Raw genomic sequence first — 23,512 nt, forward strand, 5'->3', positions numbered from 1 at the left:
AAGAAGAAGGCCTATCCTGTCTGCAGCAAAGTTCAGTAAGATGTGTCTTCACTTGATGGAGCATGGTTACCAGACCTAGACTAAACCACCTGTTGCATGTCTGCGAAGATTTGCTTCGCTCCTTGCATTTCCTACAGCACTTAATTTATCTGTGTATACATCAGGTACTCAATATGTGCTGGCTGTTGAATTTAACAAATGTTCTCTACTTTCTGGGAAAGAAGCACTGTGCCTTTGGACCACAAGTGTACACACAACTGAACCCTGTGGGAGGTGGGGGCAGGGCACACACTCAAATGCCAAATGAACACAGCCAAGTGACACGGGGATGGGGTGGGGTGGGGGTTGGGAAGCTTGAGCCAGACCCAGTAGCATCCTGCCTACAGCTGCACTTTGCCTTTGGCGTGGCTTGAGTTTACGCAGACACTATTTGGGAACCAGGAAACAAGATCTTGTCAAGACTCAAACAGGGTTCAGTCTTCCTGATACTTGAACAGGAGAACCATTAGATGTGAAAGGCCTTGGCTTGGAGGCGTCCCATTCCCTACAGGAGATGCTCCCTACCCAGAAAGGGAAGCCAAAGGCCCAGCTTGGGAAAGCTCTGCCCAGATTCAGAGCTGTGGCTGGACCACAAGAAACACCCACTTCCAGCCCACAGCCCTATTCCACAGCTCTTCTCTGCTGTCTGAAAGAATGAGTGAGAAATAAAATCTCAAGCCAGTAAGGGAGATCCCCCAAATAGCCAGCTCCCAACACTGCCCAGACCACTTGCCTTCAATTTCATTCTGATTCTTGGAATCTTATAAACTACCAATTTGGGGAGAACAAAATGAACACGATCAATAAACACCTATTAAGCCCCTAGTGTGCGTTAAGCCCCAGAACATAAAAAGAAAATGTACATAAGACAAGAGTTCTTTGTTCTGCAGGGTCTCAGAAGCAGTGCAAGAGAGAGCCAGGTAAACAGCCAACCATAATACTGTGGTTAGAAAATTTATATTATACTTTATCTATTTTGTGTCCATGTGTGTGAACATGTGCATACTACAGCATACATGTGGAGGCCGGTAAGCAACACAACTTGCAGCAGTTGGTTCTGTCTATTGTTTGGGTCCTGGGTACCAAACTCAGCCTGTTAGCTAGGTGGCAGGTGCCTTTATCAGCTGAGGATCTCCAATAATGTTGGCCCCAAGTACAGATACTTGAGTTTGGCTTTGAAGACTCAGGAGGAGTTGGCCAGGTGGTGAATAGCAGTAACGAGGTTACAGGCAGCGATCACAGTCTGCAAACACTCAGCAGTAAAAGACAGCATAGCATGTTCAGGAATTGAAGGAAGCTTAGTATGGCTAGGGCAGAGAGATCAGTGATGCTGGAGAGAAGAGGGCTTCACCTTTGGCCATATTGAAATATCTTTCGATCCAGAAATCATTGGAAGGATGAGCATTTAAGCCAGAGAAGGAGCCAGAAGGCACAGCATGACTGAAGGTGGCATCCCAGTGTGGAGGAGGCAGAGAAGACATGGAGAGGGAGATGGATTCTGGGATACTGAAGAGGGGACTACAGCAGACAGAGATGAGGGTTGGGCTTAGGGGGAAGTAGTAGTTTTCTTCTAGTTGTTTTCCACTCCATAAACCTCAACATTGGTTAAAATCAGGGTGATTCTATCGGGTTACTTTCTTCAGCCTTCTAATACTTGGTTCCCTGAGGGATTGTCTTGGGGAAGTGATTGTGACCTACTGCTGAGTTTGAATGTTTGGCCATTCTGTGATTTCTGTGATCGGATGCAAGAGCGGAAGATGATCCCACTTTACCCAAACACTCTGGACAATGTCACTCTTCCTCCAGCAGCAAGACTATACACAAACAAGGTAGCTCTAGGAACCCACCACCCCCACACATGATGAAGAGATAAGAAGCTCACAGTGAGAGGCCCCCTGAAAGGCCTGCTCACTCTACTGCTTGCTCTCTGACTCCCCATCCAAACAGAAGGACTGGTAAAATGCTTTCCTCTTTTCTCTGTTCCTAATGTAGAAAGACAAGAAAGAACTAGAAAAAGAAGAATGAATGTCTATAATCCCAACACTCAGAAGTCTGAGACAGGAGGATCAAGTTTAAAGCCAGCTTCTGCTATGTATGTAATATAACAATGATGTGTGCACGCGTGCGCAGACACACACACACACACACACACACACACACACACACACACGAGAGAGACAGAGAGAGAGAGACAGAGAGAGAGAGACAGAGAGACAGAGACAGAGAGACACGGAGAGAGACAGAGACAGGGAGAGAAACAGAGACAGAAGAGACACAGAGAGCACACATGTGAGGCAGATACTAGGTTACAGAGCTGAGTGAATGGGACTTTTCCATATGACAGATAGGATCTACTTGCAAAGGACTACAATTTCCAGGGCTATTTTGAGGAGTGAGTCAGCATACTGGCAAAAGGCTGTTTTTGATGTCTCATCACGAATATTCACCTGCAGTGGAGATGCCAGCCACCCCTAGGGCACACAGCCCCATCCTGCCGGGAGATTGCTAGGCAGAAGACCACTGAGACCCATGCAGACAAGAATTGGGAAGTCAGCCAGTGTTAGACCCTCAGAAAGCTGAGGCTTCCAGAATCTTAGCCCAGGACGGCGGCCACCCCAAACACAGAATGGAGGCGAAAGCTTGATGCAAACTGCATGAGGCTTTATTGTAATTTAACGAACTAACCCCATGTTAGCTCGGGTCTTTCACCCACCCGCCATGGCGGATGGCGAGAAAAGACGGCTCCTTGGGTCTCCCAAAAGATCTTATAGGGCAGCGTAAGGGGAGTGTCTAGGGGTACGCACAGGCTTACGATTGGTGTGCCTCCAGGCTTGGAGGGCTTGCCCTGTGTTGATTGGTCAACTGGTTGTTATGGCTCATAGGCCCTCCCAGGGTGGTTGCTATGCTCTCTACGTCATTGTCGTGCGCTTGTCCGTAAAGCACACCCAGGGTCGTAAAGCATAGCGCCACCAGCTAACTTCCGATTGGCTCCTTGTCATGAGACAGGCATCTGACTTTCTAGTGACTAACTTCTGATGGGTTCCTTGTCACGAGACAGGCATCTGACCTCTACGTGACCAAGGCAGGTTTATGGCAAGCATGTGTTCGGCTGTAATGGCTGCCAAAAGGGAAGCCGGTTCCTTCACCAGCATCCTGGCTTCTGCCTCTGCTGCAGTGAGTGGCTGAGTCAGCAGACCTTGTGAGGCATTTGGCTCGGAGCACATCATGACAGCGAACTTGCAGTGTTCAGGAATCCTTGAGGGTTTCAACTCCTGAGACTATGGAAGTGAGCCCCTTGAAGATAGAAATCACACACACACACACACACACACACACACACACACACACACACACACACACACACAGACTTTTAGAAGCCCCCATTGAATCTCCGTACCAGCATGGCACAGATAACATAAAAGCAAGAGAATTTTAGGATCCCACATGTAGATGAAAACAAGAGCTGTCCGTCTGTCTGTCTGGTCTTGTCTGGTATTTCGCCAAGTGAAGTACTAACACCACCTGTTTCAGAATCACTTGGAAGCTTCTCAAGGGAGCAGATGCCTGGAATGTGCACTTTACCAAACTTTGTGGTCTAGACTAACACTAAGATAAAAGCAGTAGCCAGTGCAGGAGGGAAACGGAGGGGTTCAAACCCTCCACCTACATCACACTGCCCCATGATGCCTCAGCTTGTCTCTTTGGCAGTGGCTCCTTCATCTGCACCCTGGGAACCACCACATCCTCTCCCACCAGAGGGGCCCTCACCTTCCATTTGTCTCCCATACCACACTGTTAATAACCTTCCATTTTGCTGTGACAACAGAGGCTTTGATGTGTGATCTTTTAAATGCTGCATCATGCTTCTCTTTCTAGACTTCGAGCTACTGCAGGGCAGGGATTATGCTGAGTCATCAGAGCCCAGAAGTTGCAGCTCTCCACAGAAGCTGGCCACCTCCTGGGTAAGTCCAGACACCAGGGCTGCCTCTCTTCTTACACTTTCAGAAGTAGGCCTTGGCCTGGAGATCTGCTTATGGTTTCTAGTATACCATACAGAACCATCTCTCAGATTAAGCAGAGAATCTTCTTTGGAGATGAAAGCCCTGGGAATGTGACTCACCATCATGGCCTAGTACAGTAAGCACTGTCTAAGGAAAAATTTTCGTTGGCAACCTAGGCTTTTGACTACAGGGGTGTTACTCAGTTGTAGTCATTGCCTTTTAAACTCAATAAAAGGCTTTCAGTGGCTGCTGGCACTGCAGGTTTGCCAGTGCCTGTGTTAAGTGTTACCCTGGTGCATCTGAGAGGGAGTGTGCTGGGGGAGGGACAGTGTCCTGCTGTGCATCACACAGCAGGGCTCTCGCCACCATGTTTCTCTTGCTGCACCAGTGACCAACACTATGTCACACTCCTGTGCAGTCCAGAATTGGATGAAGATCTTCTGTGATCACCTGCTTGCCTTGTGTTTGTGTAGAACTGTTACTGACACAAAAAAATTAAAAAAAAAAAATACCTGGACTGGAGAGATGGCACGGCAGTTAAGAGCATGTGCTGTTTTACCGAGGACCTGGGTGCAGCGGTCAGCACCCAGATGGCAGCTCACAAATGACCTCCAGTTCCCAGGGATCTGACATCTTCTTCTGGCCTCTAAGGGCACCAGGCACCCATGCAGCACACATACGTACATGCAGGCACAATATTCATACACAGAAACTAAAATTTAAAAATTAAGAAAAAAAAATAAAGAGCACTTGCTGTTCTTGCAAAGGTTCTCAGCACTCACATGGGGCGGGTCACAACGGTCTGTAACTCCAGCTCCTGGGGGGATCCAACAGCTCTCTGCCACCCCATGCATACCCCATCCTACCCATCACATTCTCACAGCTAAAAGTAGTAAAAATAAATCTCTAAAAAAATAAATCTAAAAGCTAAACTGGGCACTGTAAGCTGTGAATGGAATAAGAAATGGGAAAACACCTGGTAGCTGTGATGGAGTGTTCAGACCCTACTCAAGTTACTATGATTATGGGCCCAGAACATGATGGAAATTAGTCCTACAAAAGGAATTAAGAAGGTTTGGAGAACTCGGACCCTCTGAAGCAGAACAGGGCTCTGCTTTGCTGAGAAGCCTCCCAGGAAGGTCTCTTAGGTTATCATGAAGCCAGAGTCTATTAAGGATGGACCCAGAAGGCTACTGAAGAACAGTGGATGCTGGATCTAACAGGAGCTGGGCCCCAGAAATAGGGCATCACTGGGTAACAGATCCACCAAAGGCAGGGGCCATTCTTTCCAGATGACCCCTGATTTTTAAACAAAGGAAGCAGGAGTGATGATCACCAAGCTCAGCAGACCCACCATCCCACACGTTTCCCTGATCTACATCTCCAGGGTCAGAAGCCACACTGGCAGAGTGCTGCATGGCAAGCAGTACTCTGGGCTCTGTATGCAGGTGCAAAAGGTCCCAAAGGTCCCTTGAAGAGACAAGCTCCGCCCTCTCTCTCCCTCTGCCCCTCCCTCTCCTTCAACTGCTATTCCTCTGAAGAGGCAGGTAGGTCTTTGTTCCCTCTCCCCATCTCTCCCTTCCCCCATAAAACTTCCTATGTAAACTGTCTGCATGGCGTGTTTGTCCCTCACCCACGGTGGGGCTTCCTGACAAGGTCTCTTTTCACGAGATACCACAACATACTCATGTCCTTGCCTTAGTGGTCGCCCTTCTGCATGAAGTTTGAATCCTTCCCTGATGTGCCTTAAAGGAAATGCCCACTCATCTTTCAGAAGTCACCTCACCCAGGAGTCCTTCCTAGTCCTCACACACCCTCAGGTGTTCATCGTCCCTGACCTTTGTAATCCCGGTTGGTCCACAGTGCTGGGTACCATGTTGGCACCTGGGTGGGCACTTGCTCATTTCTAAGTCTGTTCCTACCACATCACTGTCAAGCCATTAGCAAGTTATAAGAACAGTTAGTGGATCACCACCAGCATTTTAAAAGATAAAATAGAAAAATGCTAAACATGACCTGCCAACAGGCCAACTAGCAAGTGACAAGACACAGCAGCTCTGGGCTTCTACCTCATTCCTCTCAGCACAGGAACCAAGGATGGTGGTTCTTGCTGTACTCTGCAAACTGTGGAGTGCTAAAAACATACTGTTATCACCTCCTGAAGGTTCAAATTGATGTATGCTTTGGCTTCCTTTCTCAGCCATACCCACACTCCTGCCCACCTGACAGTGGGGGACTAGGGAGCATGGTTGACTTTGGGAACTACTGTCTGACTTTTGCAGAGCATGAGACAGGGATGTGAGTGTCATTTCTTTTCTTCCTTTGGACTCAGGCAACACTGGAATACATCCAGAGGGAGCAGGTGGGCATCTCCTACAAGAGGAGGAAGAAGACTTAACAAATACCCTGGAGGAGAAGGCATGCTTGGTACTGCTGTTTTAGGCCCTGAAACAAAACAAGGGACCTAGGATCCATTCTGACTCTGTGTGGACTTGGGCATGTGTGGGGCTCTGCACCCAGCTTCCTCTCACAAGGCTACCAGGGCTGAACTCTTCCTCACATGAGCATTCTTGCCCCCTGGCTCTTCCCAAGGTCACTGCTCTGGGGCAGAGACAAAGAATGCCCCCCCCCTGCATCCTGGAGGAAGATAGCAGGCACAAAAGAGCAATTGCTGGTGGGGGCCACACCCCCAGGAAGAGAAAACCAGGAAAGACTGCTGTGTGTTTATAAAACTTGGGAGCAGCTGCTTCCTCTACTGAACCCATAGCCATGGAGGCCTGCCCTCCTCTGACCCCTCCCAGTACCCCCCTAATTTACCATCTGTTGGAGGGTCATTAAGGAGGTGACCAGATATTCAAGTTGTCACTAGAAAGGAAATGAGCTGATCTTGGCCCCTCTGTCCCACTGCCTGGTTGAATCCAGGTATAGGTTTGAACCTTTGGTCGAGACAGCTGCAGAGGTGTGCAGGCAGGAAGAGCAGGGGTCAGTGTAGCAGCATTTGGCCGTTTGTCTGTCTGCTCTGTGTACCTATAGGTCTAGTCCCTGCAAATGAAAGATAAGGCAGGTCTGTTTGTCAGGGAGTATCTCCTCCTCTTCTGTGGCCTTCTGCCTTGTTCCTCTGTCCCCATCCGGCCAAGGTGTACCTTGGTGAGCTGTCCTGACTGACTGAGCTCTAGCATCTGTGCTGAGTCCAATGTACCGAGAAGGCTCTGTGTCATCAGGTTCCATGGTCTTCCCTTTCTGGAAGGCAAACTAAACTCACTCTCCTTGGGTCTATTGCTTTTGTCTAGACAAGTCTGCTTACTGTGACAAAACCGGCCTCCAAAGACTTGGGTCAAAGTGCTGACTGTCAAGACTGCTGCCCAAGGCTCTTCAGGGACTGAACCATGACTAGGGCAACAAACTAAACCACTGAGAGGCTTAAGGGTAATCACTAAATTTAGGGCATCATCAGGGACATTACTCCACCTGAAAGAGCATGCCCAGCTTATTACACAGACACTGTCCCACCGAATAAAAGATGGAGAGCTACAAGGCCTCAAAGTTTAACTCACGATAAAGAAACTAGGCTTAGAGGGGAAATCCCACCTAAGGCCACAGCTCATTCATCAGTCATGATTTCCCCAATGCTGATCAAACAACTGGTGTATGTCAGCTACCACACCAGACACCCAGAACAACCACAAGATTAAGCCGTGAATTCTACTATTATAGCACAATCTAGTTGAGGAGGCAGACATATGAGCAGAGGCCAAAGCCATGACAGAGCAAAGCACTGGGGTTTGGGAGAACACTGAAAGTTGGAAGTTCTAGCTTCAGGGACTGGGGAAGTTGTGTTGAGCTGGACACTGGTCCCTCAGAGGTATCCAGAACCCACTCTCCAGACCTAATGATACCATCTCCCACTCAACTAAGAAAACTTTGCAGATGAGATTAAGGCAAGGCCATGGAAATGGACACATGACCTTGGGTTATCAATGTAATCAACATCCCTGAGGAGGGGCAGGCAGGGAAAGAGGCCACACACCAAAGAACACAGGTAACTATAAAAGGCAAGAAAAATTGACTCTCCCTTTGGCCTCTCCATGGAACACAGCCTTTCTACAGCTTGATTATAGCTTAGTGAGACTCACTTTTGATTCCTGATTCCCAGGACTTAAAAAAAAAAAAAAATTCTGTGCTGTTGTTAACAGCTGTATTGTAGATTGGGCTTACTTGTTACAGCAGCGATGGATGGCTCATACAAGAGGTTTCACCACAGATGAAGTGGAAGTAGACTGTGCTCTACCAAAGGGAATGGGTGGCTATCAAGGATCAGAGCTCAGTGTTATAAAATAAGTGTGTCGTGCCAGAGGTGAGGAAGTATGGGGGGGAAGGGAGGTCTTAGAGTGATGGCTTTGTCTCACATTGTAGGGGTGTGTCAGCTCTGGTTTCTCTACATTTTCTCTGTGTGCCTTAATCCTCTGAGACTCCTGAATTCTCACCGTAAATGAAAACAGGTGCCACAAACAATAAGCTCTCCACAGGCATTAGCAAACCCACATCTCTGCTCAGGCAACAGGCGGCCTCATAAGCTTGGAAGTAGAGGTTTTCTGGTAGAGAAGGAAATGGATCCTGAGCATCGTGGCACCCTGTGGTTTGTGCAGTGTTACATGCTGTATCTCTCTGGAATCTTCTGACTCCCAGAGATGTCTCCATATGTCAAGAATCTCAAATACAGAGTGGCACACACCTTTAAGCTCAGCACTCAGGAGACAGGGACCGGCAGAGATCTCCATGAGTTTGAAGCCAGCCTGATTTACATAATGAGTTCCAAGCCAACAAGAATTACATAGTGGGATCCTGTCTTAATAACAACAATAATAAATATCACAGATATACTGTTGCAGAATATTTGTTTATAGTGTAAAGATGTGTTTTTGCCAAGACGCTTTCTGATTGGTTTAATAAAGAGCTAAATGGCCAATAGCTAGGCAGGAAGATGTTAGGTGGGACTTCTGGGGAGAGAGAGAACTCCAGGAAGAAGAGAGGTGCAGAGATTCCAGAAAAATCAGAGCAAGTTGGACGGGCCATACTGAGGAAAAGGCAAAGAGCCACGTGCCAGAATGTATATTAAAACATATGGGTTAATTAAGTTATAAGAGCTAGTAGGAAACAGGCCTAAGGCTTTCATAATTAATAAGTCTCCATGTCATTATTTGGGGGCTGTTGAACCAAAATAGCCGGACAAGAAGAAAGTTTGCTACAATATACCCTATCTATAAGTGAGAAGAACACCTGTTTCCCCCAGGACTCACGCACTGATCTTAAGGGACACGTCTGTCATATGGTGTAAGCAGAGCAGAGGCCAGAGACTACAGCCTAGAACACTAGGGCTCCCTTGCACATGGGAGCTGATGGAGCTGAAACCCTACAAGACAAATAAACGTCCTCCATCTTCTTGGTGGGCTCTAGGTTGGACACTCAGTGTCCTCATCAGGCACCCTCTTGAGGGCCAGCGTCTCTGACTTAGTGCAGCAGCTGGGGAGCTTCGTGTCTGTCTTTCCTTGTAATCAAAACTAGGGCCACACTATCTGGCATCTGTCTGTGGGAAAGGACACACTGGCTTCTTTTTCCCCTGCTGAGTTTTTCCCAAACTCTTACACTGAGCAACCAGCCACAACTTCCAGAGACTTCTCTGCCCTGGTCTGTCAGATGGTTTAAGCAAACCAAATCTCAGAGTTGTGCTTCCAAGCTAGTGGGCCCAGGAGGCCCTGGCTGTGTCCCAGGTGGAGTTAGGTGTCTAGAGAAAAATGATCAATGAGACCTAGTTCCTATCACGCCATGATGACAGGTAAAAGGGCAAAAGACAGGGGGAGATCTGTCACCTTTTCCCAAGATGTCTATTTGGTGAAAAGAAACTTCCAGACTCGAAAGGCTAACCAGATCAGCCCAAGGCTTGGGAAGGCCCCATAACACACTTAAATGACACTCTTTAAACGGCTGTCTATACAATTTCTGCCCGAGGTAGTTCTGGATGGCCTGGTGTCCTGGTGTCTGGTGCCCTTCCCCCACTGCTAAGCACAGAGGGCAGGGCTGTGAGTCATTCTCAGAGCAGCTCTTTGGCCTTGGGTGACCTCAGTCAGTTTCCCCATCAGTGCAGTGGCCCATGTGCCTCAAAGAAGTCACAGGGCAAAGTATCCAGAGAAGTGCCAACCAAGAGTAGGTGCTTTTACAAACTTCGGGTTCAAATTCTCAGCCCACGTTACCGGCAACAAGCGCCAAACAGGATAAAAATCAAACTCCCAGATTTCCTTCTGGAAAATAAGCCTTCATTCTTCTGAGTTTTGTCTAATTGCTCACGGTCAGCGCTCTGGAGTTGCAGTATAAAAGAGAGGAAGGCTAGGAATGATCCCCACACCTTTTAATTTTTTTAATTGGGGGTAAGGGAGACTCCAATTAGGGCAGCGGCGCCCACGCAGAAAGAAGCACAGTAGCAGTCTCCATGGGCTGCCTCCTGCTGAGAGCAAAGCTCAGGAGGGTGCAGACAGCAAAGAGTTACCCTTTGGTGCAAACACCCATCCTCCACTGTCATATATTAAAGGGCCAGGCACCAAGGGACAAGCTGGAGGGTGACAGCTGCTTTGGGTAACTATTGGCTACCCCTAATTTGCTTTCTCTTCTGGAGAGAAATACACACACACACACACACACACACAGAGAGAGAGAGAGAGAGAGAGAGAGAGAGAGAGAGAGAGAGAGAGAGAGAGAGAGAGAGATCGAGCACTGAAGACAGCTATCAAGACATGAGTTTTCCAGCTAGGCATCCTACACCCAAGCTGGCAGGTAGATCAAATCTTTCTTTCGTTATGTCTACTGTGTCTACTTTGAGCACAGGGACACTGTGTTGCTGACCACACTGGGCCGGGCCTTTGCCGACCTGCTGAAGTCCCATTCATGAGTCTATTGCAGCCCTATTGAAGTCCTACTGAAGTCCTCAGGACTTCCTATGGGAATAGGGTGAGCACCTGTCTAAGAAGGGCTCCAGAAACTTAATACTGAAGCTTGTGCACACTCAGCATCTGGGATGCAGGAAAGAGGCAGGAGAGGCAGGGAGATGGCCTGTCCCACCTTCACTGAGAATCAGGTTGAAATATGCAAAACAGCAATCCTTTTGTTTTAGGGGGAACCAACATGTGGCCCACCCAAGTTCAGTCTGTATGGAGTTCTGATGATATTCAATGTCCTTGGCCATTGGAGGGTTTCTCCTTCAGCAAACCTCTGGGTTCTCTAGCCAGCATAGACCAATGTCCCTGGAGATCACAGAAGGATGTAGATATTACCCAAGAAGCAGAGAACAGCCACTGACTAATCATGCCCACCAAAGCTGTGCATGAATAGGTTGTGTCAGGAGACTGCCATCCTGCCAGTTACTCACATGTGTGCTTGTGCAACCTTCTAGTCTCCCGTGGTCACATACAGAGTCAGCTGGGCAATATCTAAGCTGTCTTCTAATTGCAGCATTCTGTAAGCCCAAACCCAGTGCTCATGGAGAAGAGGATTCACAGACACTATCAATCAATTCTCATCTACTGATGGGGTGCTGGAGTGGCTCTTGGGACACTAAGAGAATAGCATGAAGACTCCACAGTTTTAGTCACTGAGCTGGAAACATTTAACAAGCAGCAGTTTGGGGCTTCTGTTTGCATGCTAAGGACAAAGGGCTACTTACTATGCAGCAGGCCACCAGAGCTCCTTGGGCAAATCCTGCCAGGACATCGCTGGGATGGTGTTTGTGGTCAGATACACGTGACAATCCCGTGTAGAAGGCCATCATGAGCAAAGTGAACTGCAGGAGGGGCCGGAGCAGGCGGGCCCCTCGCCAGGTGAAGCGGGCCTGAAGGTATAGCTGATGGAAAGAGATAAAAGAGACTAAATGACATCTGGTTCGTAGACACTGGAACACCGGACCAGCGTGCTCTACATTTTGGCTAAATGGAACCATCTAGACTTGGTGTGATATATTGTGGATAGAGTATTTAACTTGGACATGATGCCAGTCACTGATCTTTAGTTTTCACAGCATAAAAAAATAGAGTTCATTTAGAGGGATAAGAGACCTGAGTAAGATAGTACATAGGAATGCTTTTTACATACTGCTAGGCACACAACAAGCATTTAATAAATGTGACTTTCCTCTTATCTTCTGGATCTACACTACTTAGAGAACAGTAAACAAGGCTTGCAAAGGCTTTGTTGCAGGACTGATAACAATTTACTAACTCATTTGAGAGTTTTCTCTGGGATCTCAGGGACCAGCAATCCCCTGCCACAGCAATGAAATACCAATGAGGCTTTCAGTAAGTTTCTCGGACACTCCTAGCATGGGGGTGTTCCTGCTTGGAAAGAAAGCAGCTCTATCCAAGAGAAGCTTCCAGGTCATCAGTAGGAATCTGGACTGGGCATCATCAGAGGAGGAAACATAAAACAGCCAGACAATGCCATCGGGCTTTCAAGGGGAGGTTGACAGACACTGGCCCTGGGTGTGGTGGAAGAGTAACCTGAAGAAAAATGTAAGAAAAAGACAAGAAAAGAAAAGAAAAACCCACCCAAAACACCACCTCTGGCCCAAGGAAAGATGAAATGACGTCAACTGGGTATTGTCCCCTCTGAAGTTATCTTGCTAGAGTTTCCGCTTTAACCTCTGGGCACAACCTACTTCCCAGGTTCCTGTGGGAACTTGGGAAATGAGGGGGAAGAAGCAAGAGGAACAAGGGGGAACTTCCGACTACAAATCAAAGCAGGGGAGAGGCCAGGAGAAGGGAAGAGCAGAGGGAGGGGCTGCTAGCGCATGGCAGACCTGAGGCAGGGGCAAAGGCCAGACCTCCTTTCCAGAGACAATGGGACACTTTCCTTTTGGTGGCCAGGAAGGACCATGCCAAGGGCCAGAAGGCTAGGCTAAGGGGATACAGAGTGAATGGAAGATCCCAGAGGCATTTGGGCTGTGCAGGGACCCTTGTCTAGAACAAAATTCTCAACTAGTTGGAAAATACAAAGGCACCCACAGGAAACAGCAGGAGGCTTTACCATCATTTCCACACAATCAGTCCAATATTAGAAAAGTAAAAGTACTGAGTGAAAAACTAGTAAGTGGGTATATACTATTGTTGTCTAAGTAAATTTAAGAAAAATATCAATGGGTTTCTCATATATCAGCAATAACCAGTTAAAACCTAAAAGAAGCAACAAAATCACCATCCCAACGATGAAGACAATGAAGACAAATTAATGTACCCAAAACTTCCTTTGTGAAGTAAGGGACATAAAAGATACTTTGAATAGAGATCTAGAATCTTCTTTTATAAGAACAGATTCTACCATAGGTCATATAGACAAAGAAATGAGACATTATCTCCACTCCATACACAGTTATGGGTACAGTAAGTACACTAATGCAGACACCATGAAAGAGGGTGGAGGGCGGCTAGTGTCATTGCCAAGGGCAAAGGATGATGGGAGACTATTTGATGGAAGGTAAGGGAGATTTGTGAGGGCTGTGAGGGCAGCACTTCCAATTGTCCAGCCTAGCTGGAGAGAAGACTATATGAGGTAAAAGGAGAATTAAGGTTGCAGAGGGCCTTGGGAATCAAGCCAGGAAATCTGCCCTTTGTTGGGCAGATGAATTGCTCTCAAACTGAGAATACTAAGGGTCTGACAACATAGACTGGCGAATGCTGTGTATTAAGACCTTAATTCTGTCACAATGCTTATAAAATTATTAAAGATTTTGAATCCTTCAGGGGGAAAAGACATGCTGAGCCTGAAATTAATTATTTTAGAGAATATCTACCTACTGGTGGGGAAAAAAAGCATTGGAAATTTGAAAATTGGCTTGAAGCAAGGCACCAAGGTTGATAAGAATAATCTAGAAGCTTCATAAGGAGTATAGGTATCATTGGGTTCCCATAGGCAGTGTAAATGTCATAGTGACTTTAGGTATCTGGCCATTAGCCATTCCCCCCTTCATGCTGCAATAATGACATCATGAACCAAAAGATCCAGCCTTTAGCCCAGTGTGGTGCCTATAATCCAGCAGGAAGCACAGGCCAACAGACGTGTGAGTTTGAGACCTGCCTGGATTACACAGTGTCACACTATGGGAGCCTGGATGGAAATTATGTTGGTCTTGCTGTGACCCAAAACAAATTCAAGGAAGGGACATTCTATATGCCCACTCAGGCTTGCCTTCCTCTGGTAGCTCTAGACAGAAGGGTGGATAACAGAAAGAGCACAGGCTTTAACCAGAATGCGCTCATGCATGCCTCAGTTTGATTTCAGGTGAAGGGGAGTAATAACAATTGTCTTAGAGGCAGCGGTATGGATTGGTGGACACAGCACAGCACAGAACTTAGCTAGCGCCAGATTTTATTCTTTAAGCACCTCTAACATTTTTTTCAGTATCCTTCACTGAAAAAGCTACAGACCTCAGAAAACACTTGTGCAGAATCCCACCCTTCCCCTTGCTTGCTGCCTGCAGACTTAGGTCACAGGCCTTGGAAGCCAGGGTGGGGCAGAGGAAGGGCGGGCTTGCCAACCGGACAAGGCTACATCTCCCCTGCCACTGACTCAGAGGCTTCAGGCTGGGGGCTCCAGAAAAGAAAAATCTCCTATGAGAGCGGAACTGGGGAGGAGACAGGCATCAGAATAGCTCCAGGAAGAGAGGAAGGGAGTGCTTGTGAATGGGAACAGAGTATGGGCCATGGGAAAAGAATTCCTCACATGGACTGGGAATGACAGCCAGCAGAGGCAATTTGTGCCTCCGTATCCATCAGGAGTAAGAACATCATGGAGCAATGGGATCATGGTCAATAATGACTGTGATGATGTCCACAAGGGAGACACCCCTTTGCCTTGACATAATAGTTATCCAATGACTGTGACAATCTTTCCAAAACAAATAAATTACTGAAGAAGGAACTTGTGCAATGACTTTCCACTTAATGGATGCCATTGATTTGAAGTTAGTTAGGCAGTGGCAAGAAGCTTTGTGGCTGATAGTAGGATCCTACCACAACTACCAGTGCCACCACCAAATGGATGGGATCTTCTGGTGCCTAACCCAGTTCACAAGAGCCAACTCAGGAGTGTGCATGAGTTTCTCTCTATATCTTTTGGCGCTTAGGGACAGTAAGTTTCTCTGGAGGCTCCACTCATTCCCAGTTCATGGTACAGGTTCAAATTACTCAAGAGGACATTAAACCCTGCTGACCATGGCGCAGCCATGCATGCCTCCAGTCCTGAACCAAAACTTCCCAGTATCAGAGAAGGTCTGTGGGAGCTTCCACAAATTCCTCAGCACTCAAAAACAAAAACAAACAAACAAACAAACAAAAACAAAATAGAAACAGCAAGTTGCTTAGGAAAGGAATGAGTAAAGCTGGTCAAAAACAGAGTGAGAGTTATCCTGACCACATCCAAGCTGCTACTGTGTTTGTCTCTGTGAAGGACTCTGGGCTGAGGAACCCACTCGCTAAGCATTACTGGGACACTACAAGAGCTGATGTCTGCAGTGAGAACAACTAAATTGCACACGTGGGCCCCAGTGAAGTCACTCTACTTTTCTGAAGTTCTCTTTTCTCGTATGCAGCCCGAGATGTGCTCACTCTTAATATCTGTGCGAAGGTGTCAGAACTCCCTGGAGCTGGACCATGGTGAGCTGCCATGTAGATGCTAGGAATTAAACCGGGGGTCCTCTGGGACTGCTGAGCCATCTCTCCAGTATACCCAAGATGAGGTCATTTTAAAAAATGTTGCAAGAGTGTATTGTATTCAAAAACTGGAAAGACACACACACCAATGAAATACGTTCTGCAGCTAAAAACAACAGGAATAACAATACTCCTATATCCTAACAATTTTCCTTGCTGGTAGTGGGATTGTGCTTCCAGTTGCTAAAACAGAACTGCTGGTTGGGTATGTGAGGAAGATAACAATTGATGGTGCATATCTGCCTCCCCTCTCCAAAGGAATGAATATGGAACCTTGGCATTCACATTTCATTCATAAATGGGACTCTTTTCTGTCCTAGCTTTAAATCTGGGCTCCTACAGAATTGGAATTCCAACCTCCTTATTCTGAGTTTCAGCCTGGTGCTGTCTACCTGGGTCTAAAGCCTAGTGTGTGAGCCAGGCTGTTTCTAAGGCTCCCTAATTCTTGCTAAGTCATTTGTGTTTCTGGGCTGTGATTTGCATACTGGAGAAACAGGTCTGTACAGTCCTCTCCCTTCATTTCCATTTCTCTGAAGAGTGAAAAGGCAGCTTTCTGGGAGGCAGCATAGGTCACCCACACCCAGAGTGAGACACTTTCTTGCTCTCCAGTCTCCTCCTTGTCTCCCTACCTAGCCCAGGATCATGTGCTTGGCCGAAGGCCACATGATGTAAACCAGTTTCCCTCTGTAGAGTTATTAAACTGCTTTGAAGACAAAAGAGGTTTTATGGTTTTGTTTTGTTTTGTTTTTTTGTTTTTGACGTGACACTTTCTTCCTTTCCAGAAAGATCAAATCTCCTTTTTCCATCACTATCAAGAGAAGAAAAGGAAATAGCCACTCTGCCAAGCACTGAGTTAGACACTGGGCTACTGCCACAATCATCATGTCACAGGGAGTCACCAGGGAGTCCATGGCACAGATGAAGAGATCAAGGCAGAAGAGGCCATGTTGCTCAAGGCAATGAGGAGCTCTGAATTACACAGAAAGATTGCCTTTCTGAGTCTACAAGCTAACTCAAGAGCTGCTGTCTCTGTAGGAAATTACTGCTTTACATGGAGTCCTGGTTTTCTGAACTTATCTCTTCAGTCTTTGGAGAAACGAAGCCATCCCATGGAGTGATGTGGTTGTCACCTGAGACAAGCTCCAGGATTATTTGGAGCTTCAGGCTCCTCTACTGCACCTGTCTCTTGTACCCACTTCTCAATGGCACACATATGGCCTGTAGAAGTGAGTGGAAGGCACTGGCCTGGGAATCTCTGTGCTGACTTAATTAGTAGAACTAACAGTGCTCTGCTCCATCCACTCCCAACCTGAATCAGGGAGATTCTCTAACTCAGTCACAACTATGTGCTTTTATGGTTTTCTCTACAAATTATGAACATCTTTGGTGTTTTCAGGTACTCACATAGGTTCTGGCTCAAAGTTCCCACAAAAGGGTGGATGAATGGACAGATGGAATGAAGTAGAAAGGAAAAACATCTGGTACAGTGGTTTATGCCTCTCTCCCCCAAGAAACAGCAATCAAGTCCCTATGAAAGGTTGGAACATGTTCTTCCAGGATCTGTGGGAATGCCTCATGGGCACCCCAGACCCCATGCTCTGGGATTTCAAACATATTGAACAAAACCTCAATGACTAACAACCACAGCCTGGAGAATGTGGCCATCGGAGGTCAGCCACTTCCCTGTTTCCTTGGTACCCAACAAATCCTGTGACATACAAACAGTTCTCACAGGACAACACAGAAAAAGCCAATGGGTAAAGGGTTCAGGAAAGAGGTGAAAGTCTTGTCCCTAGACCACATGGTTCTTAGTAACCTAATAAGTTCATGAGTAGGATGAAAAGAAAATTATTGGAATGGAAAAGATCATTGACCTATGACAGTCAAATGACCTGAGATTCACCCATCTCTCATCATTCCTCTAACATTCACTGCACACTTGTTAAGTATGTGAGGGGGGTTAGGAAGGGCTCATGATGGGGGATGAGGAGGCCATCTATCTTAAACAGAGCAATCAGGGAGGGCTTCTCTGAGAATGAGACCTGCAAAAAGACAAAGGGCAAGGAGTTGTCTTCCAAAGAGGAGCCTGGATGTAAACCCGCTGCAGCCTAATGTGCACTGAAGGGAAAGGTGGAGCTCATGATCCTGGACGTGAGTGATGAACTCTCAAGTATATACTTCGTTTCCTGCTGCCTTCTGGCCACCAAGCAGTACTGAACTGAACACCTGACACTCTGGTGGAAGGAGGCACAGCGTGTGCTTGTACTTACTGTGGGTCCCTCCAGCTCCTCCCACTTTCACAGGGACTAACGCAACAGGAAGCCTTCCCTGGCTTTGTCTTCATCTATCTGCTCCAGCACACCACAGTCCCAAATAGCCAAAATAACCTACTCATCTCCCAAGCCCTTGAGCACAAGGTGCCAAGCTGTCATCACTGTCTTCCTGGGTCTCCATCTGAACTCTTGAAGCACTGTGACATCTCACTGAATTCCATCTTCCCACTCCTATCGTGGTACTTGATGAATATCAGCCACTCACTAATTTAGTGAGTGCCTGATATTTGCCAAATGCTGAATGTGTCATCCCCTTGTGGATGATCCCAGGTCCAATTCACTTCAGAAGCCCTAGAGGGTATCTAAGAATCCAGTAGCAAATTGGAGATAACATGTGTTACACAAGTTGGTGTCTGCCCTAGGATTGGTGTGTTAACCAGCTAACTACATTGTCCTCACAGCCTGACCATGGAGGCAGAGGACCAATCTAGATGTGGTCCTCTGGGATGTAGGCCAAGGCCCTGAGGTGGCAGGCATGGCATATGTTTCTATGTGCTGTTTTTGGTTTGGTTTGGTTTTATTAGAATCTACATCAATCCCTAACAAACCTTAACCTCATCCTTAAGCTTCCATGCCTAGAGATAATTTGGTGTTTGGGCCATGGTTTTTCCAAGCCACCCATTTTGCAAATCTAAACCCAATCTGGAGTGCCTTTCAAAGCTATGGAAGCTGCTGATGGCTGAGGCTGACAGGCCTGCAGTGGGGATGCCTGGGGTTTCTCGTCAGCCCCTGTCTTTGAACACCAGGACAGAAGTTTGGCCCTCATGACTTCCCTTCCTCTTTTTCATCACATAGAAGACTTTACATTTCTTCAAAATAGAACACATAGACTAAGTGATAAATAGTGCTGTCCCCACTCTTTTTTCTTTCATTTGACAGATGGAGAACCTAGGACCAGATCAGAAAAGTGGCAACTACTCTATAAGATAGACGTGACAGTCTCCATTTTACAGATGGGTAGACAGAGGCTGTGAAGTACCTCACAAGTAGTCAGTAGCAGAGTCTGCATCTGTCTGATTCTAGAGGCAAAAGCAACCAGTGCTGAGTCCACTGGTTCCCATATGGTTCTTTCCAATGCTCCAGGGAAGCTGTGGGTCTCAGGCTGTTAGAAAAGGCTCAGGGTCCATGGAGGTAGGCCAGGATCCATGCCCAACTCTAGCACTTCCTGGAGTCCAACAGAAAAGCACTTGGGGAGGGCCAAAGGGCTGTCTGACCTATCACAAGATTTCCATTCTAGGGCAGCGAGCTTCAAACTTCCTGTGTGAAATATCACAAAAAACCAAGTTTCTAGAAAAGAGCACTGCTCATATTTTCAGCCTTTTGCTTCTGAGATTATTTTAACAGGGGCAAGATGGGGTGGGGTGGGGGGGAGGGGGTGGGGGGTGGGCAGCCGGCTGTGTGTATGGATCTGCATGTGTTGGCGTCTTCAAGGAACCAACACTGAATGTGTGCATCTTTGCACAAATTCCTAAGATCCTCTGGTGTGTATGTAATCAGGTGTGTATGTGTGTGATCATGCAGTAAACAAGGGCTAAGCATTTCTCTCTCTCCCTCCTCTCTTATTTCCAGCTTCCCTCCCTTTCTTACAGCAATAACAATAAGAAGGCACTACAAAGTTTCTCTCCCTCAAAGACATACAATAAATGTTCAATAACAATGCATGCCTCACTCAATCATCCTTTGTACAGACTCCCTTCTATGACCACAGCTAGTGAGGGCTGTGGAGTGGAGTGAGCCAGGCCAGGGGAGAGTGTAAAATCACCTCAGCTGTTACAACAGATGTGAAGAAGGGAAGGTCTCTTCTCTCTCCTTCAGGTGGAGTCGAAATTAGGTCAAGCTCACATTCCTTTTGCTTTGCTTTTCTGAGAAGGTTTGTTTTCAGGTTTTTGTGTTTTGTTTTTGGTAGCCAATATAATGAGAAGAAGCCACAGTCCCCCTTGGGGAAGACCACCCTTCAAGTGCCTTTCTGTTTTATTGGCTGTATGATGTCGTTATTAACTTCTCAGATTCAAGTCTGTTTTCACAAACAAGATAATCAAAGCCAAGCCCACAAGCTATGAAGAGAAGCAAATGTTTTGTTGTGAACTACAGGCATAGTGCCTGGCACACATCAGGAACACCAAATCTGCACCCCAAACATGCCAGCACACACCTGGGCAGCTGCAAAGGACACCCTGCCCAGTGCTGGCTTCAAAAGTATTCAGTATTTTTCTCTTGGAATAAAATGAAGGGACATGGGGTGGGATGGGGGGGGGGTTGGGGGGATGAACACATGCAATTCTCCTAAGCACTTTTACAAAATCCTGAAATTACATTTGTGAAATTGCTTCCAGCCCTGGTGAAAATACACACATGGAACAGAAACCTAAATCTCTCCTAAATTATCCTTTTTAAGAGCAAAACAAAAACAAGCAAATGAAGACTGGAGGGGAGTGCCATTCGTGAATAAGACCAGGTTGAATGTTTTTATAGGTTGGGGCCTACCTTTAAGCACTGCATCCTGGGTAATGGGAAGCCAGAGGCCTCTGAACTTGGAAAGGAGTGGGGAAAAAGCAAAGCAAAACAAACCCTGTTTTTTCCAATTCCCAATTATTATTATTTTTTTTTAAATAAGTTGAAATCAAAATGTTCTTTTTCCGAACAGCTTACACTCTTCGGACCTCTGTCTGACCTCTCCACACCTTTTCACTCTGAACTCCACTGGAGCAGCTGAATGCAGGAAGTGCCTTGGCTGGGGATCTCATTCAAGGGAGGAGGAAAGGCGGGGAACACCATGTTTAAAGGAAAGCAGAGAGGGGCCCGCTGTCCACCAGGCAGCTACAATGGCTGTCCACCTGTACTGTCTGAGTATGTCCCAAGAAGCAGGCTGGGGAGGGCCAACATGTGACTTCAAATCACATCTCCACCCTCCAAGGCAAAGGAACTTAGACACACTTCTCACTGTCTCTGGACCCAGGAAACAGGAATATATATTTTGCGCTTCGTGTCCTCCTGGACAAAGAGGTACTTTGTAAAAGTCAAAATCACTCTCAGTAAGTGAGATAATGAAGGCCAGTGAGACGGCACTTGCTACTTGACAATGCAAGCAAACCTGATGACCTGAGTTCAATCCCTGGAAGCCAGGTAAGTAGGGGTGGAAGACAGAATTGATTCTGACTGCCATAGGCATGTCATTACCATCTATATAAATGACTTAAAATTTTCTGAAGTGATAGAACAAAGCTTCCTGAAGTCTTTCTATCAGTGTACTATGGAAACAAATCCATGCAGTGCACAACACAAGGAACCAGATCAGAAGCCTTGGATTTGAAGGTCACAGATGGTACTTTTGTAAATTTGACAGTTCACCTGGATTCTCTGGGCCCAATAATCTTTTCCCACTACAGAGCAGTATCTGTAACATAACGATTACTCTAAAGACCAAAGGAGTCACAGTTTCACAGAAAGCAATGCTTATACCATCAACTACTACGCGAGAATCTTCTATCACTCTATAATTTCCAAATGGACATACAGTCCCTATCTAGCAGCAGGGTGAACAGATTTTTATCTAAAAAAGAGAAAAAACCTAGAAAGTAACAAGACCACTGCTACGGCAGTGTTGAGCTGTGATGAGAGCCAATGTTCTCAGCATTTCCCCCCCTCAAGGATTTCACAGGAACTATGTTCTCAGTGATGCCATGGGGGTAAGCTATGGTTGGGCTCTGCTCCTGTTAGAGAACAGACACTTACCACCAGATACAGCATGGTAAACATGGAGAAGGAGGCGTGGCCTGAGAAGAAGGACTTCCTGCAAGGACAAAAGAGAGCCATGAAAAGATCATATTCACATCCCCAGTGTCCACTTTTCTGTCTTCCCTGCCTAGAGTCTAACCTTGACACTGATCTTGCTCATGTTTGCATCCTTGGTAGTGCTTTGGAGACTTGCCTGGAACGTAGCAGGCAATGCATAAATAAACAAGAAAATGAATGAATGGATGGATGGATGGATGGATTTACCAATGCTATATCACAATGATGTATTTACACATCTGTCTCAATCATTTGGCTATGAGTTCTCCTCATCCAAACCAGAGCCCAGCACCCAGGGGGTTCCGTAGGTTCTCTCTAAATGAGAGAGACTGTGTCAAAAAGGGCACCTGCTATGTCTGTGTGGTGGTGGCAACCTACCTGGCCTCCTGTACTTTGCTGTCTTCTCCTCTGCATTTGTAGTTCTGAATGTAGCCCTCGGAGCAGTTGATCTGACTGAAATCCGGGTCACAGACGCTCAGGAAGTGAGGCCGCAGGCGCCCGATGGACACTTTGGCGATGTCTGTGAAGGACTGGCTAATGGCACAGCCGAAGAGGAAGCAGCCCACTTGCTTATAGAGAGCAGCCACATAAGGGTTCTGAACGGTGGATCGGGACTTCTCCTTGAGGTAATAGATCCGGTAGAATTCCCCTGTGATGATCTGAAATGAAACCAATAAGGAAGTTAGGTAGAGCTGAGACATTCTCAGAGCTAATGCTGCAGGCCACATTTAGTGACAACTGGAGAATATATTCAGTATTTAACTACAAAATCCCAATTTCCTACTTAAATATGTATACTTCAATAAACGCAAGAGGAACAGAGTGTGCATAGCATGCCTGTCATTTCCTTTTTTAAAAAGATTCATACATTGCCATAGTATAGAACAATAAAACCCACCAAGTATAAATGTGTATATACACATGTACATGAGACTGATGCATATGTATATATGTACATCAAAAAAAGTTCTCAAATATAGAAAACAAAAGAAAATAAAGACTAAGGGAATGATTAAGAGTGACTATATGTCAGGGACCCACGTGTGCAAATCTTAGGGTTCTGGGATGTGGCATTATTTGTACTAGCTTGACTCTGGTGAGGGTTCTGCCTTGGTGCTAGCATTGATGGGTGTTTCCACAGTGAATACCACAGTCAGGTCCTGAGTGAGTCCAGTCTCTGCCTGCCACCTATCCCACACACTTGAGCACTAACCCTCTCAAGCTTTACAGGCTTCAGCCTCCTTCCCCATAAAAGGAGGCTGCTGGCCTTTGCAGAGTCGTTGGTTTATATGAAGATAGCATTGGCAGGAAATGTGCCGAGTCACAGAAAGGGAGTCTTCATTTATTATTTTCATTGCTTAACATTTATTTATTTAATTTTCTGCACTGAGAACTGAGCCCAAGGCCCCACGCTGAGTAACATCTCTAGCCCCATGTTACTTTTTACACATAAAGCATTATGAAAACAACAAAACCAGTGGTCTAATCTGGACACAGTGGCATACACCTACAATGCCAGCACAAGGAGGCTTAGGCAGGAAGATCAAGGCTTCAAGACCAGTCTGTGTTTCATAGTGAAACTCTGTCTCAAAAATAAACA

At 46.5% G+C, this 23,512-nt stretch overlaps 1 protein-coding gene and 1 long non-coding RNA gene across 2 annotated transcripts in view; both read right to left on the reverse strand.

Moving 5' to 3' along the window:
- The window catches only part of Plpp3 (phospholipid phosphatase 3), a 78,005-nt gene that overhangs the window by 3,944 nt on the left and 50,549 nt on the right, over positions 1–23,512 (reverse strand). Inside the window, exons 3-5 of the mRNA XM_027402339.2 lie at positions 22,291–22,571; positions 21,853–21,910; positions 11,752–11,928 (exon numbers count right to left, since the gene is read on the reverse strand). Of these exons, the coding sequence (XP_027258140.1) occupies positions 11,752–11,928; positions 21,853–21,910; positions 22,291–22,571 (516 nt within the window). The remainder of the gene's footprint in view (positions 1–11,751; positions 11,929–21,852; positions 21,911–22,290; positions 22,572–23,512) is intronic.
- Positions 10,438–11,744, reverse strand: LOC118238300. Its single transcript, XR_004768186.1, has 2 exons — positions 11,458–11,744; positions 10,438–11,332 (listed from the first exon to the last, which is right to left on the reverse strand). It is a non-coding gene; the product is annotated as an uncharacterized LOC118238300 (long non-coding RNA).

This window comes from Cricetulus griseus, chromosome 2 (assembly GCF_003668045.3).
Source record: "Cricetulus griseus strain 17A/GY chromosome 2, alternate assembly CriGri-PICRH-1.0, whole genome shotgun sequence".
In the NCBI taxonomy this organism is placed as follows: domain Eukaryota; kingdom Metazoa; phylum Chordata; class Mammalia; order Rodentia; family Cricetidae; genus Cricetulus; species Cricetulus griseus.